This window comes from Orbicella faveolata, unplaced genomic scaffold, assembly GCF_042242905.1.
Source record: "Orbicella faveolata isolate gen_17 unplaced genomic scaffold, um_ofav_v1 contig_47, whole genome shotgun sequence".
Lineage (NCBI taxonomy): Eukaryota > Metazoa > Cnidaria > Anthozoa > Scleractinia > Merulinidae > Orbicella > Orbicella faveolata.
In genome coordinates this window covers 918,827-936,313 of record NW_028301577.1, presented here as the reverse complement: position 1 = coordinate 936,313, position 17,487 = coordinate 918,827, and the positions used below count along the sequence as shown (strand labels likewise).

Genomic DNA, 17,487 nt, shown 5'->3' with positions numbered 1-17,487 from the left:
TAAACAACATTACATTGAAAATCTGAGGGTTGTCTGAACTTTGGTGACGGGAATTCTTGTTGAAGGGTTTTAAGTGGTTTGTTGACAACTCGGATATCATTTTTGCGGAGTAATCTTGTGAGGGACTTGGTTAGGCCGCTGATGTAAGGGAGACATGCAAAACCCTGGTACGTATTAGATGGATCAGCCCATTTGAAGAACATAGAAACCAGTTCTTCTGGTGGAGGAACTGAAGATGGGGGTGGCTTCTTATTGAGGATGTTAGAAATAACAGCCGGTGGGTAACCATTAGCTTCTAACGCGGCCCTAACATGATTGGTTTCACATGTTTTTCCTTCAAAGCTACTAGGGAGGTTGGATGCCCAATCACTTCCATACAGAGGTTAGCAACAATTGTTGCTAACCTCGATCGAGGATTTAGCTATCAGTACCTCACCAGTCCCACCAAGGGTTTGGAAATGATATGTTGACGACAGCTTTGTGATTATCAAGAAAGACGCCGTTTCTTCCTTCCATGATACTCTTAACGCCTGTGATCCCAAAATTTCTTTCACAATCGAACTTGAAAACAACGGTCAAATTGCCTTCTTAGACACCTTGGTTTCCAGAAGAAATGGAGTTGCCTTTATTGATATATTTCGGAAGCCAACCCATACTGACCGTTATTTGGATTTCTCTTCCCATCATGCAAAAGAACACAAAATCAGCATGGCCTCGACCCTCCTGTTCAGGGCATCCAACCTCCCTAGCAGCTTTGAAGGAAAAACATGTGAAACCAATCATGTTAGGGCCGCGTTAGAAGCTAATGGTTACCCACCGGCTGTTATTTCTAACATCCTCAATAAGAAGCCACCCCCATCTTCAGTTCCTCCACCAGAAGAACTGGTTTCTATGTTCTTCAAATGGGCTGATCCATCTAATACGTACCAGGGTTTTGCATGTCTCCCTTACATCAGCGGCCTAACCAAGTCCCTCACAAGATTACTCCGCAAAAATGATATCCGAGTTGTCAACAAACCACTTAAAACCCTTCAACAAGAATTCCCGTCCCCAAAGTTCAGACAACCCTCAGATTTTCAATGTAATGTTGTTTACAAAATTCCATGTAAAGACTGCCCTTGGAATTACATAGGAGAAACCGGAAGATGCTTCCAAACCCGAAAAAAGGAACATCAACGAAACTTGAAGAACTATTCAAATGGCTCTAATGTTGCCAACCATGCGTGGCAAAACAATCACTCCATTGATTTCGACAATGTTTGTGTCATTGACAAAGGCAATTACTGCGTTCGAAAAACACTAGAATCTTGGCACACAGCAAAAATTGTCAACGCGGATAACAACTTAAAACCGTTGCCTAGGCAATACTCTATTTTATTGTAATCAGGCCTCATTTACATTTTTATCTTCTTGCTTTTTTCACGCTTGTTTTTATTCTCAATTTTTCGCACCCCATTCGTATATATTTTCGCTTGCGCACCACATTTTTCATTCGTTAAAGGCTATAGACTGATAGCCGAAAGCTTATGTTTTTAATATATTTTTAATCAGAGAACGTTCTTATTCCAATACTAACTGTAACATCTGCAGCGACTGGCAAATTCCAAAACGAGATGAAACAAAACAAGCTCTAGGCGTGTCGCGACAAACTAGTGGGTGGGATTACTTTACAGGTCGTCTTCAAGGGTAGACAAGTAAACCACGGAAAACCAAAGATGACAGTTATCGGCGATTTATTACATCAACATACACGATCGTAAACTGAAATAACAATATGTAACGAATTTCTTTCAATTTAGCAGAAAAGTTGCGTTACAAATAGTCAAAACTTACACGAGACAAACTAACGACTTGGAATTGATAACATAACGAAATTGAATAACAATACATCAAAAAATAACCAGCGTAAATACTACGCTAAGATACTAAATAAGATTCGATCACAGAAGTAAACAACAAAAGGAACTAATTAACAGCTCAATGCTTTCGAGCCTAAAAGGTGGGCGTTCACTCTAGTAACGTTCAGAACACTTTCTAATTTAGACAATTATAAATCAATCAACATTGTACAAATGTTCCTTTGTATTCCTTCGCCCATAGCTATAAAAAACGTAACCTAATCAAAATGACAAAGGTATGCACATATCGGTCCTGCTTGAGCCAAGGGTTAGGAAATCAAAAAACATCAAGAGTTCAAGGTTGACAAGACCACGCGAGATGGAAAGAAAAACTACTTTAAAGGGACGCTAACTCAGCTTTTATATGCACGCGGTGATGTTTAAAGGTCCGATTACAAAACCAATAAAAAAGAAGTAAACATTGTAACTAAGATAAAGAGACAATTATTAACTAATCAAAATTGACCTTTGTCTAGTGTCCTTAACACTAACTAAAGCCTTTGAAAGCTAAGTATAAGGTTTTATTTTGCTATAACATATTGGTTAATTTTTGTACTCTAGGTGAATGTGTCCATGTTGCTGCGATACATAATTCAGATCATTGGTTCACTGGTGTTTATGTTCACTCTCAGTCCCAAGCTGACGGGAGTTCTTATTTCTGTAGTGCCTATTGTGGGAATCGGAGCTCAGCAATATGGTTTGTACAGTGGTTTCTCTTTTTCTTTGCACACTTACCTGTTCCATAGACTACTTAAGGAAATAAAAAAGAATCATCATCATTTCCTCTCATCACACCAGTAGGTACAATTACAAAACCATCTTGTTCTCAACCCAACACTGTCTATTTTTCACCAACTCCTTGGTTACATACCAGCTCTTATGCAAAAAAGAATAACCACTAGTTTATGCAATAATATATGGAAATTTTGTCAAATCTGGATGGACTCCTTTGGATGTTATCCTTTGCATTCAATTTGTTCTTTTGTTTGTGTTTGTCACTTTTATTCCAAGCCACCTAGATGCACAAAACCAAAGTAATTAAACTAATGCATTGATATTTGCCTCTTGAAAATGTAGGGCGGTTTGTGCAGGGGTTGCGAAAGAAATTTCAAGATGAGCTAGCAGCTGCATCAACAACTGCGGAGGAATCAATTGGCAACATACGAACTGTTCGATCATTCTCTCAGGAACGAAAAGCCATGGATAATTATAAAGCAGACATTGACAAGAGTTACAATGTTGGAGCTAAACTTGCCCTTGCTTCAGGTACAGAAACCTGTTATTAATAATTACACCTAATAACAAAGCAAACTTCCCCGCCAGGTGGGGCAGTGGTACTCTAGACAGTTTTATGCAGGCAGGCTCTGCCCCGAGGTCCAACCCCTTACCCTTCTGTATGCCATTTTGAGAGGTACCACTTTTCAGGGTGTGAAAAAAGTGCCATCCAGTCATCCAGGACAAGTATATTCTCCTTCTGGGTAAGTAACTTTTCATTCTCACTTGTCTGGTGGGCAAGAGATCAAGCAAGTCATCTGCCAACTAAGTCATTAAAAGAGCAAACTAAGACTTGCCCAGGGTAAGCAAAATTTTAGAGCTACTTTCAAGTTTTTTCCGAGTCCCGCATTTTGTATACCTTTCAATAAATAAGGTACTCCTTTCACACACTTTCTTACATGCTTTCATAATTGACCTGTGTTATGAATGAGTCACCCAAAAAGGAAGCCTTCTTGCCATTTTCTCATTGTCTAATAAATGAAATGACACAACATGTGTCTGTTCGAAATATTTTAATTAAAAGCTCTTTAAAATGACTAAATAAAAGATCTCCCTACCCTTTCACATACCTAAGCTTGTAAAATCCATGTCCTTAAATACCTGAAACTCAAAAAAAGGTACCCCTCTTTGGCAGAGCCTCCCCATAGAGGTCATTATAGGAAAAACTCCCCCCATGCCCGGTAAGCTCTTAGCCCACTTGATTTTCAAATGTATCATGTATTGATTTTCAAGAATTTGTAGCTATGTTTCAAAACATTTTAGATTAATGCACTTTTGTTCCATGCTTTACCTACCAACTGCCTTCTTTGATGTCTTTTAGAGACAATTATCAGTCAGAGGGTTTTATATAAACAATTATGTCCACTTGGCATAAAGTTATCTGTTCTGCAAAGGGTAGAGTTTTCCAAGAGCAAAGCTCAAGGGAAACTTTGCACCTTGAGGAACAGATAATTATAATTAATGTCCAAGGACAAATTTCATGCCAAATGGGGGGTAATTGTGTTGCCTAGAAATATTTCTAGAGCAGGTTCCTCTATTGTTGCAGACCCCTTTTCTAAGCTCTTAAATATCAACCTCAAAAATGTTTTCTGGTTTTGTCAAAATATTTAGCACTATTCATTTGAACATTTTAGGTGGGTTGAAAACTTAGCATGTGAATTGTATGCACAGTAAGGGTGAGCAAAAACAATAAGTGATTTTGACACAGTAACATACTTGCTAGACCTGATCAGAATTTTTTTTGCCAAGGGGGAGAGTTATGCAATTTAATCACATTGTTTTTGGTAACCAAATAATTCTTTCCTCCATTTTACATGCAGGTTTGTTTCAAGGTGTTATTGGTATCATAGGTCAGGTATGTATTAATGAGTCACACAGTTGTTACAGAGAAACTGGTCTCTCTTTGTATGCCTAGTCAGTTTAGCTACCTGAGTTGGCTGTTAAGCTTTCAGGGACATCAATTATGTTTTCAAGTTGTCGTCATCTTTCAGGAATATACATTTAATGTGATCGTAAGAAAAGAAAATTCCATTGGCATATGTTTATCATCTTTGATTAGTGTTGGTTACCAATAATGTAAAGATGCTATTAGGTCTCCAAGAAACTGAAACTCCAAGAATACTTACTTGCTAACTTAACTAAAAGAGAAATCAAATTTTTATCATTGCAAAGTGGACAAGGGGGAAGAAACTGTTAAGTGTCCCAGCATTATGCTAATCAAGGTTGTAGTGCTGCTGCAAGGTGGTCATTATCAGTCCAGGTAGTAAGTAATAATCTTATTTGTTGAATGTTTGTTGCTATCTCAGGGTGCAGTTGTGTTGGTCTTGTGGTATGGTGGTAGTCTGGTCAATCAGGGGGCATTGAATGTTGGTATTTTGACAGGTAATGAATATCACATTTAATTAAAAAATAATGTTTAGCGGTGCATTCCTTTCGGGTGAACCAGATCAAGATCACTCAGCTCATGGTGCATCAAAGGAACTGATGAATCCACTCTGGTCATGTTTTCATTGGTTCCTTTGATGAACCATTATCTGAGTGATCTTGGACATCGATCTTGACTTGGATTGTCCCAAGGAATGTACCTGTGACGTTAGCAAACAAATATATTCCATAAGGCAGGGCAGGAAAATATCCAGATCTGATGATTGCCCGGGGCAAGTAAAGTTTGCATTGGGCAAGTGAAAAAGAAGTCCAGTTACATTGCAAGACTTTGAGTCCTTTTAGTATACTGGAATCTACTCTACTCTACTGGAAGACTTTTAGTCTTAACGTGCCAAAAGGAAATAGTCTCTACGCTATGCCACACTACACTACACTACTCTTAACTCTTTCCTAAGCTAGGTTATGCTACACTGTACTCTACTCAACTCTAAGTGCTCTACTCCACGCCACACCATGCCACACCATGCCATGCCACATTACGCCTCGCTAAGTACTCTACTCCACTCTACTCTACTCTACTCTACGCACTGAAGATTATGGTATTAGAAGCGAGTCTAAACTATGCAAAGACATTTATTCTTAGTCTGCCAAAAGGGAATCATACTCAGGCTACTCTAAGAGTACAGTAGAGTAGAGTAGAGTAGCAAAGTGTAGCATATTGTAGAGCAGAGCAGAGTAGCATAGAGTACAGTAGAGTACATTACGTATGGGTTATTGACCAAGTGTGAGGTCAAGATGGCTGGATATTGGCCAAGTTCTTTTTTTGTGTGTTTATGGACCGAGACGGAGTTGAGGTCCATAAACTTGCCAAAAAAGAACAAGGCCAATATCCAGCCATCTTGACCAAACAAGCTTGGTCAATAAAGGATTTATTATATGGCTTTTGCGGAAATTTTTCTTGCGGGACACGGCGGCTAGCTCCATCTTGCCCGCTCGGGTAGCCAATCACAGCGCAGGATTTGATTCATCTTACCCGCTCACGGAGCTAGCCATATAATAAAGTAGAGTACAGTAGATAAGAGTAGAGTAGCATAGAGTACAATAAAGTACAGTAGAGTACAGTAGATAAGAGTAGAGTAGCATAGAGTACAATTGAGTAGTGCAGAGTACAGTTGAGTACGGTAGAGTGACATAGAGTAACTTTCAACATTATAGTGGACACTAGATAGAGGCAGCACAGGCATTGAAGAGGCTACTGACAAACTTCAGCATTTTTTGGGACACATTTCAACATGTGGAGCCTGATTAATAATAAGGAAAAAAAATCGACTAAGAAAATTAGTAAATGTTCAATGAGTAAATGTCAGTATAGAAAATGTGGTTCCAGTAGTATGTCTTGCCACCTACTGAAAGTAACTGTAAAAGTTGGCTCTTAAAGGGCCCTAGTTGGTCACACCTTTGTTTTTGTTTACATGCAAGAGTTTGGCTATTATATATTTTTTGGAGCATGTCAAAACAAAGGAAATCTCTGTGAAACTACTAAATATAGTTAAACATACTTTCAGGTACACAACTTACAGTAAAGCAATATGATTTTGCTTCACCGTGCAATATCAAAAATTTTGATGGCATTGAAAATGGCAGAGGCTGACTAGGGTCCTTTAAGATAATTATGTAAATGTTTGATAGCTCTCATACACATTGTGTTCATTTGTATCGGTCTGAGAAATTTCATCTTTGCTAGAATTCTGTAGGGTCACTTGTTTTGTACTTTTATGTGTATATTAAAACAAAATAATATGTTTTGAGTCAAATTTATAAAATTTTCTTTATACTCATTTTGAAGCTTTCATGCTCTACACTCTAAATGTTGCCATGGCTTTTGCCTTCCTCTCGTCTCTGTATGGTGACTTTATGCAGGTTAGTCGATCAATGTTGATGGTTAATTTAGTATATGCTCACTTATCTGCACACTGCTTTCTTTCATGACTGGTGTAACAGGTTCTATTCATTCTGGATAATCATGGTTTAATTCCTTATGGTCTTTTCAGTTTCATGTACATGTCAACTATATTTCTTCATTTAGGCAGTAGGTGCATCAGTGCGTATGTTTGAGTTGATGGATCGCTTACCATCCATTAACATGGAAGGAGGACTAACTTTGCCCTCAGTTAATCAAAGTAAGTTCTAACTGTTATACATGTTTCTATGCCAAACTTTTAATATACCACCTTACATCCATCAAATGAAAAAAGGACAGAGAGTTTTGATGACATCTAAACCCAGGGGTGTTGTTAAGTTTTAATTCACCTCATGTAGCCTTGATCTTGGCACCCATAGCAAACTTGTTACTTTATGGGTGAATTGTATCAACTACAGGCCAGTTCACCCATAACATCAAGGGTCCATCAAACATACTCAGCTGTAACAGGTGATACAGGTTACGGCCCTTACTGACAGTCCTGTAAACCAATAATTAAAAACTACTACCATCTACTTTGATTGAGCCATAACTTAATATAAATACAGGTACAGGGAAAAATAATGTCATGGCTTTTATTATCTGTAAATATATTTTGCAATTCAAACTTCTCAAAATTCATCCTATTTCAATATTCTGATTTGTTAGGCTTGATTAAATAAATATATAATTATTTAACTAAGTTTTTCTTTTTCTGGTAGCTATCCAATTTCAAGATGTATGTTTTGCCTACCCATCGCGACCAGATACTGATGTGCTCAAGGTAAAGAACGGACTATTTACAATCTGTTAATGGAGCAGTTGTGTTACTGGTATATGTCTGTAATGTAACCATGATTTTCTAAGACCTGGGAGGGGGTGGAATTCATTCTCTAAAACTTGAAGAAAAATAACATGTAAGCAGTGATAATGAAACTTTTGGGCTATACACCTTATGGCATGCCCAAAACTGTTTCATTTGAAGTAAACAGCTTGAGAGGATTATATAATAGAGGTCCTGTTTGGGGTTTTCTGGATACAGGATGTTTAGGTAAAAAATTAACAGGATGCCAGTGTTGGGAACTAAATTTTGACAGCACTGGCCATTTGGGCGAGTGACTCTCAAACTGCACTCACCCAGTGTAATTTTCACTCGCCCAGAAAGATGCCTCCCTTCTCCCCCAAAAAATCTCTGGAATGATTCACAAACCATAGGTATTTTTGGTATCTAGTAATCACAGACGCCCAGCTTCCCATTTCATGTTGAGACTTATTGTTCTGGTCCATTTACGAGACTTCTCCTTAGGATTGTGAAAAAATTCCAGTGTTTATTTCTTGTTTTAATCATCAACTTTTGACATTTCTTGGAAATATTTCCACATTTCCACAGTGTTAACTGAAAAACAGCTGAATGAAGGTCAGGGAAATCACATGATTGTCATGATGTCATTGTTTTTGAAAAGCTCTGTTTTTAAAATGTTTTTCATCCTCACCAAAACGAAAACCTGGTGATTTCAAATTCCTCCAGTTTGAAGAGCATTTTTGAAAAGCTTTGTTTTTGTGACGGATTAGTGTGGATGGTAGGCATAACCATAGAAATAAAGCTGTGGTTTCAAATTTGTCTGGCGTACTGTGGAGAGAAAACATTTGATTTGTGTTCAGAGTGACGGGGGCCTAAGGCAGTGTCCTCAATATGCCAAGGGAATCTGAAAAGGAGCTTTATTTCTACAGTCAAGCCAACTGTCCACACTAGTCCGTCAAGAAAATGGAGTGTATCGAAAATGCTCCTCAATCTGGAGGAATTTGAAAATGCCAACTTTTCATTTTCATATGAACCAAAAACTTTTTGAAAATGGAATTTTTTGCTAATGATGGCGTCACAAAAACCATGTGATTTCCCTGGCCGAGTTTTCCTTAAATCCAAATCCAAAATGAAGGGTGACTGTTGTGGTTTTAAATTCTTCTGGCATGGTGTGGACAGAAAACATTTGATGCGTTTTCAGAGCGAAACCTCCATTTTCAAGACGGGGCTTAAATTTTCACTGTGAGGAAGCTGTATTCCATTTTGTCTATTTATGGAACACTAAGTTGTGTATAACGTTACATTGGCAAATTATTTATTTTACTTTATTAGCTTTGCCTTCATTATACAAAAAAAAAAAGAAAAAAACATTACAATCAATATGTAGAGGTTTGGCAGGGACATTGCAACAGCTAAGTAGCCAATTACTGCAGACCCAGATTATTATTATTTGGGCATCTCAAAGGGTAAAAAATGTTGGTAAGCACTGGTAAGTTTGCGTTTAGAAATATTCTTGGCAAATTCAAAAATATCAAGGTGTGTTACTAATATTTAGTTTAAATGATTTGCCAAATATGAAAATCGTACTGGCCAAACGGTGGAGTGATCAATTTTCACACTCGCACTGGTGAGCGCTAGTTTCCAACACTGGGATCAGATAAAACAGGATATAGAGAAGGAAAATTATTAATTTTTGCAACTTGAATTTCAGACCAGAAGTTAACAGGATTTGGGATACTCATACCTCCCCCCTCCCCTCTTAATGGGGCCCTCATCATGTACCGTCTTTCATTTTAAAACAGCCTACCAGTGTACAAATAAATGAATGAAAGTTAAATTTTGTAAATAAAAACAGGAAAATTTGATATTAAAAAAAATTGCCTGTTAAAATCCAGTTACCACGAAAATAACAAGTTAAAAAAAACACTGGCATGTTATGCAAATTTTTCCCAGATGATGTTCCGTCTTTTACTAAAACATTATAACACCCCCTCCTCCCCCCAAGTCTGAATGGGATTAAGGCATTCTGCCATGATTTTATGGTTTTCGTAGAAGGTATTTTTTTTTTAAATGAAGCACTTTATTAATACACCTAAAACACACGTACATTACACTTACATGCACTGTTGAAGTTTTACAATGTTCAATAACTTTTCTCATACATAAAAGAAAAAGAAAATGTGACAGCTAAGTAACTACACAGAACACGAAAAAAAATATACAAATACAAAAAAAAAAAATAAAAAGGGGGGGTCTATGCATTAGCTTTTAAGTATTACAATTTTTTAACACTACATTATTGATAGTAATTGAGAGCATTTTTGGATTTACTACGTTAACCTTGTATTGTATTTCGTAGAAGGTATAATAGACTGGTAATTAAACATTTTTTGTCATATGAAGAGCTCAAAGCCCTGTAAAACTTAGGGTTGATGCATCATCAATTTTACATTTCCTAGGGTTTGTCATTTAAACTTAAACCTGGTGAGACTGTTGCACTGGTTGGACCTTCTGGAGGAGGCAAATCTACAGTGATTAGCTTACTGGAGAGATTCTATGATCCTAAGTCAGGCAGTATCTCTATAGGTGTGATATGAAATGAAACAAGCTACTGGTCATTAGCATAATCATAAATTGTTTAGTCTGTCCATACTCCACAGCAGTGATTCATTCCTCTCTCTCTACTATTTTTGCAACAAACTCATACATGTAGGTAGGTGTTGAGAATAATTAAACTACCTATCAATGTTAATTTCACATGGTAATTTTGAATCAAGTTGTGGGAGATGATGGCTTTTATTTGGGATTTGGCATTTAGGAGGAACAAACTTGGGTGAACTGGATCTATTCTGGATGAGGCGGAAGATTGCTCTTGTAAGCCAGGAACCAGTTTTGTTTGCCACAACAATTGCTGGTAACATTGCATATGGACGTGAAGCAACACAGGAAGAGGTGAGTCATGTAGCATTGATTGAATGAGAAATAAAGTGGCACTCAGTCTGAAGTGTTATTGACATTTCCTGGTTTAACTTGAATGGATAATCTCATGATTTCAACTGCAATTAGTCATAAATAAGCACAAGTAAATATATATATTTTTTGCTAACAAAATCATAAAAGCCCATTGGGGGGAATGCAACTTGAAGTGTTTCAAAAATTTAAAAGTGCTTTTTTATTCCAAATTACACAAGAATAATTATGTGATTATACTTGTTAATACTACAATGAGAATATACAATTTAAGGTCTTTGGCTATGCATAGGTGGGCCACAGTACCTGAAAATTCCTGGAAAAATTCACAAAATCTTCCAAAAATGTTGGAAATCTTCAGCAATTTTGGGATGATCTTCGGTGATCTTTGGATAATCTCCAGATGACTTTTGGAAACTTGTGGAGGGGTTCAGGTGATCCTCAGAGGTGTCCAAAAATGTTCAGAGCTCTGATATTTAAAGGTCTTCATTTATTTTGGGTTTGTCTGATTTTCAAATATTATCTTTGGCTTCAAGTGAACTTCAACCACCTTTGATATACCTCGGATGACCATTATATTGTTAGCCTTGAAGTGTCTTCATGCTAACTTAAGAAATCATTGTAATTTACACTTGTGGTACATTTTTTTACTGGTGTGACACTTTAACACTGGTGTTACATTTGAACTGCGCTGCTCTTAGGCAATCAGAATGGATTATTTTTTTCAAGTGTATCATTAATTAAACATAGATAACAGCTGCAGTCTCTACATAATATCATACCTAATTTCCAGATTGTGGATCTGGTGAAAACACTTATAATTTTCAATGAGTTTTGCAAAGATCTTTGAGGATGCTGTTGAAAATAATTATGAGTCTGAAGATTGATCCTACAGTTCTTCAACATTTTTATCAGAATCTTCTATCAGAATTTGCAACATTCTTCAGAAGATCCTTATCATGTCAGGAATTTTGAAACAGTTTTTGAAACGTTATCTTTCAGGATCTTGAGAAAGTCTTTGAAGGTCTTAAATTTGATGATCTTTCAAATGATTCATGCGAGGGTTTTCATCAGAGCCACCTCAACAAAGTGTTAAGATTTTGTCTTTCAACCATTGTAAACAGGCCAGTGAACCTGCTTATTGGAAATTTTGAAAAGAACCTTTAAGAGGTACTAAGATCCTGTTTTGTAGGTGTGGCTTGAATTTTTTTCAACCCTTAGAGGTACCAATTATTGTACAAAAACACATTAACTGACACTCTCTTAAGTTTAAAAGCGATAAAGATGGTTGCTTTGAATACCTTCTACTTGTAAAGTTTATGAAGGCATTGTCATAAATTTCTACGGCTGGTGATGCAAGTTGTTCATTATACCTTGTAAGGGACCACAAACGCTCCTGCTATGGACCTTGTGAGGTTGAACACCCAGAGATACCCAAACCTCTTTTTTTAACCCCTAAAAGGTCACCTCTCCCCACCCCCTCCCTTGAGAAATTAAGTGGCAGATGGTACAGGTAAATAAGATTCCTTTAGTTATTAAATTTTCACTTTCATTAGATAGAGGACGTTTCCAAACAGGCAAATGCTCATAATTTCATCACTGCATTTGAGGTAAGAAATAAACATGTCTCTGTACATATGTGCAGTAGCACTCACTTGTCAACCCACAGGGAAGTTAGGGCGAGACCTTTGTTTTACTAATGACACAGTCAGGAACATTGGCTGTGTTTGGGTGGAGTCCTGTCTTCAAAGCTGACTTGATGAATACCATGGCTAAAATTGATATCATGTCATGATTTTGGTTTGGGTCGTAGCAGTCCTTGACTGTGTGAACCCAAAAAACAAATGAACTCAGTACAGTTCGAAAAAAAGTTAATCAGTCTATTCGTTGTCTGCCAGTAGCATATTACTTTGCAGACTTTATAAAACATCTAGCAGTTCAAGACATCATTGTGTTTTATGCTATGTGTAAAAGATGTTAGCTCAGATTAAGATCATGAGCATCTATTCTATTGCCTGAAAACTTAGGAAGGATACAAAACCCAAGTTGGTGAACGAGGTGTGAAGTTGTCTGGAGGTCAAAAACGTGTGGCTATTGCACGTGCTCTTCTGATGAACCCTGACATTCTTTTGCTTGATGAGGTAACATATAACTTTGTTTTGATCAATTAGTATAAGGAATCATTACATCTACACATCAATACAGTGACAATGTATTTGAGTAGCATATAACATCCCCTAGTTATGGGTAAAAATTAAGTCCCCTCCATTGTGCACATGCAGACAAGATCAATTCTTTTTGTAGGTTGCAGTGACTGTTTTCACTTGTTTAACAAATCGAAATCCACCACATTTTCATGGTCCACATTCTCATAGACCAATAGAGCATGGAAATGAAAATTATCATGAAATGCTCGAGGGGAAAAAAATCAATTAAAAGGCAAGTGTTTTCACTTCCAGAGGAGTAAGATGTCTATTCAGGAAGATCAGAAGTATATCTTGATGATTTATGCTTACGTTTCATTAATTCTTCCTAGGCAACAAGTGCTTTGGATGCAGAAAGTGAACATTATGTGAAGGAGGCCATTGACCGTGCCATGAAGAACAGAACAGTTCTTGTTATAGCACACAGACTGTCTACTGTCCGTAATGCTGACCAGGTGTGTGTTTTGAGGACAATCATTTTTTATGCGGGCCTGCTCTTACCCCTACTCAAGCAGCTGTTTAGAATGATAAATTTTGATGATGAATGATGTTAAGAAATGGATAATGCTGTGATGAGCCACTTGGAGAAAATACTCCTTATCTCCTCTTCATCACAATGTAACCTTTAACTAGTGCCTTCATTATTGTTAACAGGTTTTGGTGATTGACAAGGGTCACATTGTTGAGCGTGGAAGTCATGAGGACTTACTAGCCAATAACGGTGTCTATAAGAAGCTTGTGTTGCGGCAGCTTAGTACTTCTCAGGGTACTGCTGAAACAGACGATGGCTTTAATGCAGACTTGTTGGAGCCAGGTGAACCTCCCATTGAGGAGGTGGATGAATCATAGAGGATATAACATGTTAAACATTAACCTTGAAGCTGTCTTTCATCTCTACATTTCAGAAAGCTCTATGTATGTTTAACAAGTGAAAATGATAGAGCGCTTATTACTGTGTTAATTGAACTGACGTCTTAATGATAAATGTAATATTAAAATTGAAGGTTGTACACTTCATAATGTTCAAGTGTTACAAGTTACATTTCTGGTCAGAAACAGTTTTACACAGCACAAATGCTATCTCTTTTTTTTAGCTGAGATTCCCTTTTCTACTATTGCAAATTTCTATTCACTCTGTATGGGAACATGGCCATGGCCAGAATTCTCTTTTGGTTAATATTAAAAGAGTTCTAACTATGTCTTTCTGTGGTGCATGCTCAGGATTGTCACTGGTAACAGAAAATGTTGATCAGTCTTGAGTAGAAAACAGGAAGCAGAGATATCTTAAGATAAAGAAAAGTATATACTGAAAAAAAGACCTCTATAGGAGGCCATACCTCTTGGTTAACTGTTAGACCAATAATTTTTTAATTTAGTTTGCCATGCAAGGTGGTTGAGAATTGGTATAGCATGTTCTTCAGTACATAATTTGAGAGGTTTGAGTTAAAACCAGATCTTAGCATGTTCAGAAGCTGTTTAGTAATTTAACTCTGCATCAGTATATTAGTTACTATGTAAATAGGTCTACATATTGAGCAAGGGGCCTACACTGCACCTCAGACTGACCAGTCAATGAAATAACAATAATTGATAACAATCAATACCAATTAATGTAAGATTTATGTTAGAAATCTGTGATCAATCAGTGAAGGACAATGTAGATTGTTTTCGAGACATCTTTTAATACTAAGAGGATTAGAAAACATTTGGAACAAGGGACCAATACATTTTTTTTAATAGTTATATAGGGCTTTCTTTGTCTGTAATTAGCACCGTATTGGGAGAACGAGAACCAGTTCTGATTTTTCTGTGTAATCCAGGTGTTAGCTTTCATTGTGCAGTTGCATAGCAACGTTGAGACAAACTATCGGCTTAGTCATGGATCAGAGGGAATTCCTTATCACTGGTTCTTGTTCTAGTAGTAAAATCACAAGTTGTGCTTGTGTTATCAAGTTAATTTCAATAGATTTAGGTATGATTAGGCATTTTATTGATTAAATGCCCCTAGCATTTATTTTAAACTTTCTCCAGTGGGCCTGGCATTTATTTTAATTCAACAGTTATTTGAGCCTGGTGTTTAATATGCAAGGGTTTAAGGTAATAGACCATTTTACAGTTGTCTGCTCAGTGACCTGGCCTTTGTATGGCAGCGAGGCTAGAGTTGACCTTGTTTTGATACAGACCTCACTGCTTTTGTTGTGTAAAACAAGTTGTTCTGATGCTAACTAGGTGCATTTACATGACAAAAGCAGTGAGGTCTGTATCAAAACAAGGTCAACTCTGACCTCAATGCCATACAAAGGCCAGGTCACTGAGCAGACAACTGTAAAAATGGTCCATTCCCCTAAAATAAAACTGCACATAGATTTTTGTTCAAACTTTGTCCAATGAATATTTATCATATGAGAACTTAAACTATAAAATAAAAAAGGGGGTGCCCATGCATGTTAAGGAGCAGTGAGGCATTGAAAATGTCCCATATTAGCATTATTTAATGCTTATTACAAGAACACATTCCAAGTTATTGTAAACTCTTTGTGAGCCCAGACTCATGACTCAAACTACAGTCAATACTTGTGTCAGACACAAATAAACTTTTTAAGTTTGATTTTGACAGACAGCTGAATCCTTGTTAAAATATTGGAACCAAATTGCTTGCCATGGCTATCAAACTACAAAATAGAAAAGACTATAGTGCAGCTGCAATTTTTCTTATTTATTCAATTTTCAAACGTAGAAACCGGATCAGTCTTTTCTCGCGCAAAGCTAATGATTAGTTGATTAAAATGACTGGTAAAAAATTTGGGGTGCCCGAGCTCATTAGTGAGCTATAGCCATTTTTAAACTGACAGAACTCAATATCAAGGCAAATCCACCATGTTTTCAATGTGCATGTGCATGAACGCGCACTAATGATGCCATAAATTATGCACAGTAAGGATGCGCAATGAAATACTGGGAAATTACCTTAATCATTATTTCTCACAACCTTATATCTCGCCATTATATCTAATGCTTATTACACTGAAAAAATACCAGATGGGCTCATTAAAAACTCTCACTTATAAATACCTCGCATTTTAATGAAGAGTAAAGGCTGGTTTTCACTAACGACAGAGTCATAGTTGGAGTCGTAATCAGAACTGTAGAATGATACGATCTAGTGAAAATCAAACTGATGGAGTCAAGCAGAACACTGCATCCGCCTACGACTCCGTTGCTTACGATCCAGTGAAAAATAGATTGTCAGAGTCGCAAGTAGAAGCAGAAGAATAAACCTATCACAATGTTCATTTCCGGGCCTTGAGATTGGTTAGTTCTTCCGTTTCTGCTTCTGACTCCGACAATGTAGTTTTCACTGGATCATAAACGATGGAGTCGTAAACAGAATCGGAAGAAATGGAAACGTTCCGATTTTTCTGACTCGATTCCGTCGATCTTTTGACTCCGCTTACAACTCTGATTTTTGATTGTCACTAGGTCATAAACGTTCTTATGACTCTGACTATGACTCCGACCCCGTTGCTAGTGAAAACCAGCCTTAAGTGGTAGAACTAATAATAAAAACATAATAGTTCACTGACGTACATTATGTATACATATGTACTTAGTGTAAACATTTTAAAATGTTTACATGAGAGGGAAGGTAGTTGGAGAGTAGAATAAAGAGCAGATTTCTGATTATTTGTTTGTGATGAAATTATGTTTCCTTTCAGAATGAGGAAAAAGGTTGACCTTTCAACAGTTTTTTTTAAGCTTTCCTTGTTATTACCGTGGCCCCATTTTCCAAAGCAGTTCCACCTTTAAATGCATTTCACTTGCCAAACACTTAATAATTATTGAGATGACAAGTATATGATTACAGCAATAAGTCCCTAAACTGCAGGGGATGAAAGAAAACCTGAAAATAATTGGGCGTTCTTCCACTGCTTCTGTGTAAAATGTCCTGCATAGATCTCGATCTGCTTTTTTCTTTTCACTGCATTTTGATTATATATATGTTGTAGTTAATTTGTATCTCACTTAATTGTTTATTTGACTATATGTGGTTCATTTTCTTCAGGTTAGTTAACATTTTTCCAGTTTATCCCTATTCAGTAATTATTATTGACTACAGATAAACTGAGAGAAAAAGAAACTTGTCAAGTAAGTTTAAAAAACAAACCACATATAGTTGAAATCAAAATTAACTACAAAATTTATTTGATTGATTCCATATATTCATCATGGTATATATATCACTTCTCACGTATAAAAAGCAACTTGGAATTGCCTAGTTCCCAATGGCTTAACAACTCAATGATAGATTACCCCAACTCAATGATAGACTTGCAAAGCTGGGCCTTGGACTTGAATTCAGTCAGAATCTGTTTTTTTTTTCCTAGGCCACCTGTTTGGAGGTAAATCTATGAAGATTTTATTCCCTTGTGAAAAACATTAACCTGCCTTCGAAAACTATAATTTCCAGGCATTGTCTGCATTGATTCTCCTGAG

General features: G+C 36.9%; 1 protein-coding gene across 2 annotated transcripts in view; it reads left to right on the top strand.

The window, feature by feature from the left end:
- The window catches only part of LOC110046421 (uncharacterized), a 34,657-nt gene extending 17,980 nt beyond the window's left edge, over positions 1–16,677 (top strand). Inside the window, exons 7-20 of one of the 2 annotated variants that reach the window (XR_016204082.1) lie at positions 2,460–2,595; positions 2,976–3,164; positions 4,493–4,527; positions 4,979–5,054; positions 6,904–6,977; positions 7,144–7,237; positions 7,740–7,801; positions 10,279–10,405; positions 10,638–10,771; positions 12,346–12,399; positions 12,817–12,930; positions 13,326–13,448; positions 13,648–14,616; positions 14,655–16,677. Coding sequence is in view for 1 of the 2 variants with exons in the window: in XM_089279209.1 (XP_089135335.1) it covers positions 2,460–2,595; positions 2,976–3,164; positions 4,493–4,527; positions 4,979–5,054; positions 6,904–6,977; positions 7,144–7,237; positions 7,740–7,801; positions 10,279–10,405; positions 10,638–10,771; positions 12,346–12,399; positions 12,817–12,930; positions 13,326–13,448; positions 13,648–13,842 (1,413 nt within the window). In the remaining variant the exon portion in view is untranslated. Of the gene's footprint in view, positions 1–2,459; positions 2,596–2,975; positions 3,165–4,492; positions 4,528–4,978; positions 5,055–6,903; positions 6,978–7,143; positions 7,238–7,739; positions 7,802–10,278; positions 10,406–10,637; positions 10,772–12,345; positions 12,400–12,816; positions 12,931–13,325; positions 13,449–13,647 lie in introns of both variants that reach the window. The other variant, XM_089279209.1, reaches the window with a different exon arrangement.
- Positions 16,678–17,487: the final 810 nt, after the last annotated feature.